This window comes from Dama dama, chromosome 27 (assembly GCF_033118175.1).
Source record: "Dama dama isolate Ldn47 chromosome 27, ASM3311817v1, whole genome shotgun sequence".
NCBI lineage: Eukaryota > Metazoa > Chordata > Mammalia > Artiodactyla > Cervidae > Dama > Dama dama.
The window spans coordinates 42255330-42268666 of record NC_083707.1 but is presented as its reverse complement, the minus strand read 5'-3'; the positions used below and the strand labels follow the sequence as shown (position 1 = coordinate 42268666).

General features: G+C 47.1%; 1 protein-coding gene across 3 annotated transcripts in view; it reads left to right on the top strand.

The window, feature by feature from the left end:
• The first annotated feature begins 231 nt into the window (after nucleotides 1-231).
• Nucleotides 232-13337, top strand: part of PPP4R1 (protein phosphatase 4 regulatory subunit 1) — a 48683-nt gene continuing 35577 nt past the window's right edge. The window contains exons 1-2 of one of the 3 annotated variants that reach the window (XM_061131096.1): nucleotides 232-309; nucleotides 402-446. In XM_061131096.1, coding sequence (XP_060987079.1) covers nucleotides 303-309; nucleotides 402-446 — 52 coding nt within the window. In that variant the 5' untranslated portion in view covers nucleotides 232-302. The remainder of the gene's footprint in view (nucleotides 310-401; nucleotides 447-13337) is intronic. The other 2 variants (XM_061131094.1, XM_061131095.1) reach the window with 2 other exon arrangements.

Below are 13337 nucleotides of genomic sequence, written 5' to 3'. Positions count from 1 at the left end.
CCGGCGGCGGCGGCGGCGGCGGCGGCAGCAGCAGCCGCGCCTCGGACTCGGCTCACCGAGGGGCCAGCCGAGCCGAGAGCGCGCCGGCGGGCGGAGCGAGCGAAGCGGGAGGCGGAGCGGCGCTCAGGCGGGCGGGGCGGGCCGGGTCCGCCCGGCGTCCGGAGCCGCCCCCGGCCCGCCGCCCTCGGCCCGCCCCGCGCGTCCCCGCGGCACCGCCCCCCGCGCGCGTCCACCGGCCGCCGCGCGCGCCGCCCCTGGAGCCCCGGGTCCCCGGGCGACGGCGGAGGAGGGGGCGCCGCAAGATGGCGGGTACGGGCCCCGCGGCGGGCGGCGGGCGGGGACGCGAGGGCGCGGGGCGGCGGGCGGCGGGCTCACGGCCTTTCTTGTCTCCCTCGGCGCAGACCTGTCGCTGCTGCAGGAGGACCTGCCGGAGGACGCGGACGGATGTGAGTGCGGGCCGGGCGGGCGGGAGGCAGGGCGCGGGCGGCGGGGAGCCCAGGCCTCGGCGGCTCGGGGCGGCCGTTCGGGCGGAGCCGCGGCGGCGGAAGCGGGAGCGCGGCGGCTGGTCGGCGGGGCCGGGGCCGCGGCAGGCAGGGGTCGGGGCTCCGCCCGCCTCCCGGAGCCCCGCCGATGCCGCCGGCCCGGGTCCGGGGTCCGGGCTGCGGGGTCCGGGGGGCCCGGGTCTGCGGAGGCGGAAGGGGCGGCCCGGGCGGGACGGCCCCGCAAGCATCGACCGCCTTTCTTCGGCGCAAAGGCTGGCGGCTCGGCCGGGCCTTCCCGCGCCTCCACGCCTGGCTTCCTGGGGACCGTGAAGTTTCCGAGCGGAGGAGTCTTGTGCTTCAGGAAAAACAAAAAGTTTGACATTGTTCCCGGCGGAGCGTCGGAAAGGAGGCGTCCCGCTCGCGTGCTCTGCTCTGGGGTCGGAAGGGAGCTGGGAGGCGGCTCCGGCTGGGGCGGCGTACGGGGACGTGAGGGCTCCGGAAACCGTGCGGTGCTCTGGACTGCGTCGGGGGTCCCCCGGGGGTTGTACCTGGGCGTCGCTCCTCTAGGTGCCGGGAGCTGATCCCTAGCGTTGTCTCATGTGGTTTCCTTGCCCAAATTAAGCTCATTTTTAAAATTACTGGGTGTTTTGAGTGACGTGAGGGAAATTGACTCTTTATAAGGAGCTTTTAGAAAAAAATATTTCTAAAGTGAATGAACCATACGTAAACTCGTGTTTGGTGCAGTCTGGGTTTACGTTTTAGTTTTGTTTTTCTTTTTCTTTTTTCAGTAAAAGGCTTTATGAAGGCAGCAGTGCTCATGTAGTGAAGGCCGGCTCTCCCATCTCCTTTCGTGCTGTCCGCTAGGACGCGCGCACCTGCTGATAAGTTTCAGGTGTCGGTTACTGCAGCTCTGGGGCTCCTGCAGGGTTAGCTTTGGAGAGGTTTGAAGAGTTGACTAAGGACTGTCCCCATGCAGGGCCTTCTCAGGCGTGTGTTTAGGTCCAAGGCTTTTTCTTGGTGGAAGACGCCCCTCTGCAGCAGGTGTCGAGGACTGTCTCATTCATTTACTGTCACTTGGGTGCCCTGGGCAATCAGAGTCTAAGAGATGAACTGCAGTTTTCTCCTTCACCCTTAAGGAGCACAGTCTGGAAGGGGCAGCCCACGAGTGTGGAACTCGGCCTGATTTCTTCAGGACCCTCTAGACGGCTGAGGGTAGAGCCGCCAGGGGCAGTCACCCTCCGTGCCCCTCTAGCGGTTCCCAAGCAGCTTTGATGACGTGTGACAGTGAGGTGTCCGGGCATCCCAGTACAGTCGTGGACACACCGGGCTTAGGAGCAGGACTGCTTAGTTCTAGTCTTGGCGTCCTCCGTTTGAGCAGACTGCCACTCACTTGAACTTCTCAGTGCCAAATGTGGTCATTTGTAAATAGGCGTAATTAATATTAGCTGCCCTAGAGAGCTGTTCAGAGCCTTTCATTAATTAATTCACATAAAACACTTAGAACAATACCTGGTAAATAGTGACTACTATATCGTGGTGGTGTTATAAGGGAAACCAGAAAGAAAGTGCAGGGAGGGGATACTGATGTTGAACATTACGCCACATAATTTACATATTTACAGGTGCTGCTAGTGCTCACAATTAACTTTTTTAAGATTCTGTTTGTTCCCTGTGTGTGTGTTTGTGTGTGTTTTATTGAAGTACGTTGATTTACAGTGCTGTCGAGTGTGTTTTAATTTAGGATAAAATGTTCGACCTTAGAAGTAGCTTATTTGCATCTAGTTTGGTGGAAGTCTTTGTTGGAATAATTGCTTATTTTTCTTAGTGGCTGCAGGTTCTACAGGTGATGCCTTTATCCAGAATATTCAGGAACAAGCCATCTTGGAACCTACCTACGGCCAGTTAAAGGACCCCTCAGGGTCTGTTGTGAAGGGAGGAGGGTGGTGAGAGGGGAACCTAGCCATGAGGCCTTGGTCCAGGGTGAGATGGGTGGGGAGGAAATGGAGAGGCTCGGCATGTCCTGGACAGGGAGTGGACCAGAGATGTTGGGGTGGAGGAGAGGTGGGGTTGGGCTGCCTGCATGGCTGGACTGTGTCTCCAAGCCAGGTCTTCTGCCCCGGGCAATGCTGATGGAGGCTGTCTGGGGGCTTGCCCCGTCAGCTGCTTGAGCTCCAGATTCTTGGTGGCCTTTCCTAAAGGCAGATCCTAGACTAAGACAGAAGAGAGTCGGTGCTGTTGTACAAGTAATGAGCAGCTGGGGAGCCCCGGGGAGGCCACAGGTGAGGTCCAGATCTTGAAAGGGGGCCATCACCGGATCCTGAGATGAGAGTCTCAGGTCATTCATTGATTTGTTTCATTTTAAGCCTCCAAGTCTCTATGTAGAATCAGGAGAAATGTGAGTAGAACAGGAAAGGGTTGGTCAGAGATGGACTTGACTGATACTCTTGGAGGAAAAAAAAACCCTAATGTGTGAAAAATGGTGCCTTGTATGTACACCTCAAAGGGTCCTATAGAAGGAGAAGTGAAGTCTCTTAGTTGTGTCTAACTCTTTGCAGCCCCATGAACTCTGGCTGGCCAGGCTCCTCTGTCCATGGTATTTTCCAGTCAAGAAGACTGGAGTGGGTTGCCAGTTCTTTCTCCAGGGGATCTTCCCAATCCAGGGATCGAACCCGGGTCTCCTGCATTGCAGGCAGACTCCTTAGCAGAGGTAAATAAATAACATCTTTGTACGGAACTATTAAGTTTAGGAGAATAGCCCACTGAAAACCTCAGTTTGCTTAAAAGTGATACTTCCAATACTTAACCATCTGATGAGGCGCACTTTGAATTTCAGAGAGAAAGCAGAGCGACTTCCAAGCTGGGTGAACCCTTCATGTTCCTGGGATGATGGGTTCCAGTGTGAAGTTACAGATAGACTCTCGGAGGAGGAGATTTTAAATTTCTGTCATCAGTTCTTCATAGACGCAGTTCTGGTGTACAGTTAAGTTGCTGGATTTCTAGGATAGGTGAGATGGGACTTTAGTATAGTAGGATTTGATGAGTTAGTGTTTGTAAAAATAATTTCACTGAAGGAGTTTGATTAAAATTTAAATTTTGGTTCAAGTAATATGTTGAAGAATATTATTCTAAAAGAAAGATGACGTCAGGTTAGTGGTTTCCAGTTGCTCTCATATGTGAGTTGTTCTTCCTAGAATCGATAGGACCTGTAGACTCTGGTGTTCTGATATTAATGAATAAGTTAACTGATAACGCATAGAGGCTAAATGATTCTCTCAGGGGACAAAACTCCTCTAAGTACCTGCCAGAATTTAAGCCAAACCTCCTGATTCTAATAGTTAAGAGTATTTTTATATTAAAGACCATTTTTCCTTTAGATTCCTGAGTTTGCACCATCGAGTGGCCCCAGTTAGTGTAGGCAGTTTGTCTGAACCTGTACTTAGAATAATACCCTTGAAGATGCATGTAGCATGCTGCCTAAGGTTTAATTTAACCTGGTGGGGAGGGGTGATTAGAATGAGGCTCATGCGTAATGCAGCTAATCTAGTCTTCATGTTAATTTCTCTCAGCTGTGACTAGCGTGCTGTGGACGGGCCTTGGAGCTGTGTCCTGGAATATGCCATAGCATGACTTTATCCTGTTGAAGTTTTGGAATCCTGTTGCCCAATGCTGTTTTTCCGGTTTGAAGCAGTTGGTGATAGAACCAGGGCTGATGGGATATAACTACCCTGCCTCACTCCTTTCAGAGCCTCTGTGCTCAAGGCTACTTAGGGAGACTGGGATTGATAAGCTTCCTGGGAGTCACACTGCCTGGGGAAGTTCAGAGTGTGTGTCCCCGGGCGGCGGGTCAGTGGGCCACAAACCCCGAGGAAGGCGTCCTTGAAAACCATAATGTTTAGAAGAGTTGTTAAATGGGGGTTTGGGAGAGTGAGTCATGAGACTTGTAGCATGTTTCGACTGCTACCAACTGGACTGGAAGGAGAAGTCTCTATTTGGAGATAATGTAGTTGGTGTCCTAGAAAAGGGGCTTAAACATGGGTTTAGTGGCACCCACATGTGTATGGAATCAGTTAATGATGCCTTGGATCATGATCCCCCTTGTGGAATTTCTCGAAGAAAGAATCCTCTTGGGAGAGTCATCTTTGTTCTCTGTAACTACACATGTCGTGTTGGCTGCTTGGGCTGGTAGCTGCAGGATTGGGGAACCCAGACAGCTGACCTCGGGGATTTCTGTTTGTTCTTCTGCCTGTGCCCTGTTTCCTCCTCTCATCCAAACAAAGGTGTTGTATTTGTTTATTGAACTGTTGTTGCTTCACGACATCTGCCTTATATTTTGGAATTTTGGATTTCTCTGTCCTGATGACAGAGAATGTTTGCTGTCAGCTACATGATAGGGTGGTCAGTTCCTACCCTTGAATTGGGAAGTCGTTGGGCTTTGAACTTGGATCTGAAAATATAGCTGCTTTAATGTTTTGAGAGAAGAGCAGTTTACACATCTCTGCACCTTGGGGAAGGCAGTGGAAAGGCCTGTGCTCCCTGGAGCCAAGAAGGGACTTGAGCACAGGCCCCCGAGCCACCTCCCCACAGTCCTCCCCTCCTGAGTTGGTCTTTTTAGCCCCCTTCTCCCCAGACCTAGGGGCAGACTCGTTTTCCTGCCTGATTGGTACCAGTGTAGGTAGTATGTGAGCATTTATCATGCTGAGCTTACAGTTGAATGTAGGGTAAGAAGCAGCCAGCATCATAAAGCTCAGAGCTGACTCCAGGCTCCAGCCGTGGACCTTTACCCGTGTATCACTACCCATACCATCTTGAGTGAGTACCTACTTTCCTCAACTGTTTTCTGTCTTTACAGTGTTGCTGGGCTTTGGGGCTGGCTCCGCCACGCTGCTCTGAGCGCTCAGGAGCAAGTCTCTGGGTGGACATACCTGTTCCTTCTCTCGGGTATGTACCTGGGGGTGGTCTGGCTGCTGAACTTTATAAGAAGCTGCCAGCCCATTTTCCAGAGTGACTGTGCGGTCTCCCCCTCCCCCCAGCCCCAGCATGTGGGAGAACCCAGGTGCCCTGCACCCTTGCTGGCACTTCTCTGTAGTTTGAATTTGCATCTCCATCAAGTCTGATAATGTTCGTTTTTTTCATGGCTCTTTCAGCATCTGTCCTTTTTGGTGAAGGGTCTGTTCAGATCTTTTGCTCATTTATTTATTGGGTTATTTGTTTTCTAAGTTTTGAGAGTTCTTTGTGTATTCCAGACACAGATCCTTTATCAGATATGCGATTTGCAAATGCCATTTCTCATTCTTTGACTTTCCTTTCATTGTCCTAATAGTGTGTTTTGAAGAACGGAAGTTTTAAATCTTGATGTTCAATGTATTATTTTTTCACAAATGCCCTTTATCAGGTTGAGAAAGTCCCCTGAGTCTCCTGAGACCTTTTTTGAAATTAGAATTGAATGTTGTATTTTTTCAAATGCTTGTTCTGCATTTATGATTTTTTCTTTATTCTTTTAATATGATCGATTGCATTGATGTTTTAAAAGTAAGTACTGTTAATATTTTTAACGGGATATTTAAAAAATACACAAAAGCAACTGAACCATCATAAACCCACCACTCAGCTTTCACTTATCCACCCTCTAACACCTGAACTTTTGTGGGGGAGGCAGTAGAGTGCTTTAAGGCCATCCCAGGTGTCATTTATTTTAATTGTAAATCTTTTACAAGTCTGATGTTCTAATTTTCGGACAGAATGACATCTAAGGTTGTAGTGAGGTGTGATAATTTATGAAAGTTTAAGTGGTTAAATTCTTGAGACATTTTCTGTGCATGTTTTACTGTAATAAAGCTCATCTATATAACTATTAAATTCACTTTCATCTAAATACTGACTGCCAGATTAAAAGAAGCAACATCTTGCTTGTTTGCATGTTTTCATCTTGCTAATAAGCACATTTTGCCATTTGGGGTCAGCCTCAATGGTAACAAGAATATTGTAAAACTTTATGTTTTAAATTGGTTTGCTGTATCATTCAGAGGATCACATAGATGTGAGTTGTGCTGTGTGTCTTCTGAGCCAGTGGTTCCAGGGTTATAGAAACCAGGAGCTAGAGGGCAGGTTATATGTTCATTCTTTTCATGTCAAGCATGAAAAAGTATAGACCCAAGCTCTTGCAGATGGAGATGGTGTGGAGGCAGACTTCGTTGTCGTTCAGTCGATAAGTCATGTCCCACTGTGTGACCCCATGGACTGCAGTGCGCCAGGCTCCCCTGTCCTTCACTGTCTCCTGGAGTTTGCTCAGATTCAGGTCCATTGAGTCCATGATGCCATCTAACCATCTCATCCTCTGTCACCCCCTTCTCCTCCTACCCACAATCTTTCCCAGCATCAGGGTCTTTTCTAATGAGTCAGCTCTTCAGTCAGGTGGCCAGAGTATTGGAGCTTCAGCTACAATTCAGACCTTGTACGTTCTTTTCCTAAATATCATCTAACATAGCTCTTTAATTTTTGTGTGTGTGTGTTTTTTTTTTTAAGTAGAGCTTATGAACAGTGTTGTGATAGTTTCAGGTGCATAGCAAAGGGACTCAGCCATACACGTGTCCATTCTCCCCCAAACTGCCCTCCCATCTAAGCTGCCTCATAACACTGACATAGCTCTGTAACTTGCTGCGGAAGGGAAGTGGGAGAAATTTCTGGATTTTGTTCTTTTTTAAAATCACCACGTATTGTCATATTGTGTGTTGGGCATTGTGCTGTAACCTTGCTGACACTCCACCTGTGAGGTGTGTAGCCCCGCAAATTATTAACCATGGAAGTGGCACCTGATGAGGCTCATCTGAACAGTTAAGTGATTTGTTCAGTCACCTGTCTTGACAGTGTTAGGTCCCATCTAGAGCTGGCCGACAGTCTTTTTTTTTTTTTCCTTTGTCGCAGGGCAATTGTATCTTGCTTTCAATCACCAAATGCCTTTTTTCTTTTTTTCTTTCTTTATTTTCAGTGGAAGGATAATTAAAATATTGTGTTGGTTTCTCCTGTACATCAGCGTGGATCAGGCATGGGTATACATATGTCCCCTCCTTCTTGAACCTCCCTCACACCCCCTGCCCCATCCCACCCCTCTAACTTGTCACCGAGCACCAGTTGGAGTTCCCTGAGTCATATAGCAAGTTCCCACTGGCTCTGTTTTACATGTGTTTGCGTATATGTTTCCATGCTACTCTCCATTCACCCCCCCATCTTCCTATACCCCCGACAGTCTTTATTATGGTGTTACTCCTTATTACTGTGCCCTTCCTGCCTGCCAGCTGTGACTTCCCTTCATTTATCACTGATTTAGATCATCTGCCCTCCTGAAGGTTCTGGAGGATGTGAAGGTCACAGCACGTTCCAAGTATTTGGTGGGTAAAATCATTTTCCGAGTAGCACCTGCCTGTCATGGGAATGTTGGAGGCTCAGTATACCCTTTTTCTTTGTATTTTAACCCACTCGTGTGTGAGGGAGCCAGTTGTTGGAGCAGAGGTGGGAAGAGTGCTGTGTGATCCGATGTGTCTAGTTATCAAAGTGGTCAGTCCAAACTCTTGTGGCTGGATTTATATTGAAATTTATACACAGCTTGGAAGTTGTATTCAGAGTCAGATTTGATATAAATTATTTTTACGTTTACATCTATCAAGTTAGTTTTTGGTGGAAATAAACTTCAAGACGCCAGGTAGATTCAGCACTTCCTTTCTGGGGATTGGTGGCAGTCTGGCCCTGAATTAGCTCGACTTTTGCATTTGGATTACGTACAGAACAAAAGTATCACTAATTGAGCAATTGGGTTAGCACGACTGCAGGGGACATGTTTGCTCGTGGAGGAACAAACACCCCATCTGTAGTGTATGCAAGTCCACACCTGCGAGCGCTCCGAGTGCCACATCTCTGACCCGCAGATGCTGCACAGACAATGAAGTCTTGGTACCTAACCGGAGACCAGGTAGACGAGTCCCTGCCTCTTTAATGTGCATACTTTGCTCAGTCGTGTCCAACTCTTTGCGACACCATGGACTGTAGCCTATCAGGCTTCTCCATCCATGGGATTTTCCTGGCAAGAGTACTGGATTGCCATTTCCTTCTCCAGCGAATCTTCCTGACCCAGGGATCAAACCCGGGTCTCCTGCATTGCAGGCAGATGCTTTACCCTCTGAGCCACCAGGGAAGCTGTGCATACTTTAGGGAAATATTTTTTGAAATATTCATAGATTGAACTTTAGCTCAGTGTTGTTGTTGAGTTATGTCCGACTCTTTGCCACCCCACGGACTACAGCACCCCAGGCTCGCCTGTCTGTCACCTTCTCCCGGAGCTTGCGCAAACTCATGTCCATTAAGTCAGTGATACCATCCAGCAATCTCATCCTCTGTTGTCCCCTTCTCCTGCCTTCAGTCTTTCCCACCACAGGGTCTTTTCCAGAGAGTCAGCTCTTCACATCATGTGGCCAAAATATTGGAGTTTCAGCATGATTCCTTCCAGTTAATATTCAGGATTGATTTTAGCACATTATTCCAGCTTAAATTCAATTGTTAAATTAAATATGCTCTAGGACAGATGTATTCTTAGGAGTAAATATCATTTCTAAGAACTTTAATATTCGAAGAAAAGATTTCTGATAAGCATTATATTGTCACAAATTGAAACTGGATATACCAGGTGCTCAAGGATCTACATCTGGAGCCTTTTATTCTTCACCCATTGCAGAGCGCCCACCACACACCGTAGGACTTCAGTATACACTTGCTGAGATAAATCATGATTTTTCTGTCAAGCCGAATAAGGCCGTAAACCTAACTTGCAGTAAAATAATGAAATGATTTATTTTTAAATCAATTACTTGTTACTTTGAGAACTTTCAGATCTACACAAAACTTGCACAGGTGTCATGGTTAATTCTTCAAACTCTTCACCTCCATTCAGCTTTGTTAGCATTTTGGCAATTTGCTTTTTTTCTCTCTACAGTTGTAATTAGACACACAACTGTAATATATACTTAATCTTCTTTGCTGAGCCTTTTAAGATGAAGTTGTCCCGACCTGATCATTAGGCTGTACCTCCTGAGAGCAAGGCCAGGCTCCTCTGACAGCAAGTTCAGAAAGAGTAACTTTGACACAGATCAGTTATATAATATGTAGTTCATTGTCAGATCTCACCAGTCATCCAATAATATCAGTTATAGCAACTGTCTTGCCTTCCAGGCCCCTGCTGCTGCGTTTAGTTGTCTTGTCTCTTTAATTCAGAAAAAGTTCTCAGCCTTTATCATTCATTATAGAGAGTTTTGAGGCGTCAACTTGGTTTTATGTTTCCTCATGATTTAATTCAGGTTTTGCTTGCTGCTTCCTCCCTCCCTCCCTTTCCAGGGATGCTGTGTAAGCAATTCCCTGGTTTTCCCAGTGCCTGTCTCAGAAGGCACCTGATGTCAGTTCTCTGTTCTCGGTTAAGGTGTGATGCCTGCCAGCTTTCGCTACTTGAAGATTCTTTCTTTTTCCTTCTGTTGTTAGTAAGGGCAGTGATTTGACTCCAGGGGATTTTCCATTCCCAGGCAAGCTTTACGCACTTCTTGGTATTAGTGTGTGTTGATGACTCTCACCTGAATCAGTTAAGTTTCCTCGCTGGCTTTCTGCTTTTCAGAAGATTTTTGCCCTTCCTCTCTGTCTGTTGGTTTATTTGTTAAAATGTGTAAAGCCCCAGATGTTAAGGTAGCTCTTATAAAAATGATTAAATCTGGTTTGTCTTGTTATCTTCCATTTTCTGATATAAAGGACTTGGGAAACAACAGAATTGGGCAAGTTTCTTGTGGCCTTAGCATTATGAAGGGGAAGATGGAAGGGGAACAGACCATTGGCTTTTTCCTGTTTTAGCAGCTCTTCCTAGAGGCTGTGTGGGGATAAAAGGATGTTTTTGATCCAGCTTGGAGAAAGTTAGGGTGTATACACATACAGTTCTCTCTGGTCCTGCGCTTCTCAGAAGTGCTGATATGCTAATGATGTTGAGAGTGTGGGGGGGTGGGTAAAGTGCTCTTAAAGGACCCTCGTCCCCTCACAGGTGTCTGGACCACCTCCTCATGAACAGTTATCAGTGAATAGGCATTCTTCAAGAGCATGAGACTCCATTATCTGGGTTTGTTTGTTAATAAAAAGATTAGCAAACAGGCTTTGCCTTCTGGGACTTTATCCGTATTTGGTTTGGAGGGAAAAAGGAAAAAAGAAGAAAATGAAGCACTGCAGCTGCTGGTGGAGAAAAGCGCCGGCGCCCCCAAGACTGGGGGCAGTTCATGGGGGGAAGAGATCTTTATCCGAAGGAGCAGGAAGTACTTCCTGGATGGTACTTGTGAGTAGGTGAGTTTCAGCTGCGATGAGGGTGAAGAAGGCAGACGAGGAGCAGGTGGAGAGAGCTTGCTGCACCTGCAGAGAAGAGCCCCCAGCGTGGGCTGGGGAGGGAGGGGGAGGCCGGGTAGCCTGGTTAGAATGAGGAGACGAGTAGACAGTTGACCATTGTGATGGTGGAGGGCAGTGGTCTTCACACTTAACTACTGGATATCTTCTAAAATAATTTAGAAAACTCACATTTTTTAAGTTTAAAGGTATTTTCAAAATGAAACTGTCATATCACTGTTAAAAATGGAATCTAAATAATATAGCACTTATATACACTATTAGCCATTTTCAAAAATCCAAGAATAAACTCTTTAAATTGAGGAATTTCCATTGTTATTTGATCTATTTCCCTAACAAAATTTTATCTTAATATATTTTTATGCTTGAAAGTTTTATTGATTACCCTGGCACATTTTTTTGGCACCGAAGATATAAGGAAAAATTGAAACTTTTAATTTCCTGTGGGCATAAAAATCTTTAAAACTTTGTTATTATTATTAATAGTTGATCCACCTCTGGTGGATCACAAATTATAATAAACACTTGGTGAACAAAATTTTATTGAATAAGCGTCTCAATAAGGTGGAGCTTTTAAAAAATAACATGTATTCATGGGTGAATATAATTTATTGCTCGAATGAGACTGTATTTAGCATAAGTTTTACTTTTTATTTTCAGAGCTGTAAGCACAGAGAAATTTTGTTGATGTAGATAAGTGGATGGAAAGAGTTTTACTAGTAATGCCACTAATTTTCTTGAATTTCTTCCAACTTATATGTCAAAAATATGAAAATTATTTTTAATGAGCTATCAGTCATTCAGTTATTTTTAAAGTAAAGGATTGTGGAACGAGTACCTGACTTGTGAAAGTAGGTATTACAGTCTTCAGAGAGCTGGCTTCGTCCGTGTGTCAGAGGGTCCCTGTGCTATGGAGTGGAGGGATTTTGCTTGGGGGCCATGCAGTCTTGAGCTCAGGGAGGTGGGAGATTGTAGATGGGAACACCTTGGGTCCACACCCTCGGTGCGTGTCTGTGATGGAGCATTCCTGGAAACAGGTCTGGAATGGCCCTTAAAGTTCCCCGCTTGACTTACTGCTCGGGAGAGCTTCCGTGTCTGTGTGCTCAGGTGTTTCAGTCATTTCCTGCTCTCTGTGACCACACGGACTGTAGCCCGCCAGGCTTCTCTGTCCTGGGATTCTCCAGGCAAGAATACTGGAGCGTGTTACCATTCCCTTCTCCAGGGAATCTTCCCGACTCAGGGATCAAACCCGTTTCTCTTAAGTCTGCTGCATTGGCAGGCAGGTTCTTTACCACTACTGCCACCTAGGAAGCCCTCTCATGCCTTACGGGGTTCAGATACCTAAGCAGAGGGTATCAGAGCCTCTGGGTTAGGGTATTGGAAACTAAGAGGTATGGGAATACAGAAGACTTTTTAGAAGTCAAATTCATAGTTCTTAGCGACTGATTAGATAATGGGGGCAAGAAAAGTGCTTTGTAAAGTACCTGCAGGCCTCATGCCTTAGAACTCAGGTTACTGGGGAAGTGACGGTCATTAGAGAGTCTGGAGGAGCAGCTGATTTTTTATAAGACTAATTTGGACAGTTAGGTTTTCAGAAAACACCTGACATGGAGGCGGAGACCCTGAAGGACCTGCAGCCCTGGACGTGGGGATCAGAGCAGGAGAACGTTGGGGTCCTCTGCATTGCGAGTGCGGTTGAAGCTGCAGGTTATCCAGGGGAGGAGAGGCGTGTGTGTGAATAGCGTCCATATGAGGACAGAGTCGAGGGAGAGAAACCACCTACACAACAGGTTGTAAAAGAAGCAAGCAAGGATGGTCTAGAAAGGTGGGAAACACTCAAGATGGAGTACATACTCCCAGAGAATCCAGGAACTAGAGAGGCTGTCTGGATGAGGGATGTTGAGTCCTGCCCCCAGGCCGCAGGTGGGAGGCCTCGCACCAAGGCCACAGAATTGGAGCCCAGAAGCAAGGTCACCTTCAAGCTGGCTGAGCCCCTTTGTAACTGTTGCCAAAAGCCCCGATGATCCCCAACAAGCTTCCTGACTCCCAGCTAGGCAAAGATGCCCACTCCAGTGAACAGCCGATGGTGCCCCAACCAATCATCTAGCGCCAGCTTTGCAGCAGGGGTTTGCTTTGTCTTTAGGCTCTGGTGCTCTCAGAACACCCTGCACTTGGGAGAGACATGACGGGCTCTGCTGCTTTCCTAATGAAGAAGATGGTTTTAATTAACAATTGATGATTTAAAATCACATTTAAACCACTTATTCATATAGTTGAATAAGTATGTCCACTACTCAAAGGAGGTAATGGTTGAATTTAACTGTGCTGTTGCTTAGAAAATCTCAAAGGCGGGTTTTCCAGCCACGTAGGAAGATTTTGCAAAAGGTAATAATGTGACCCTTTGAAATGCAGAAGGCCAGGATGGTCTGGGCCCTCCTCTTC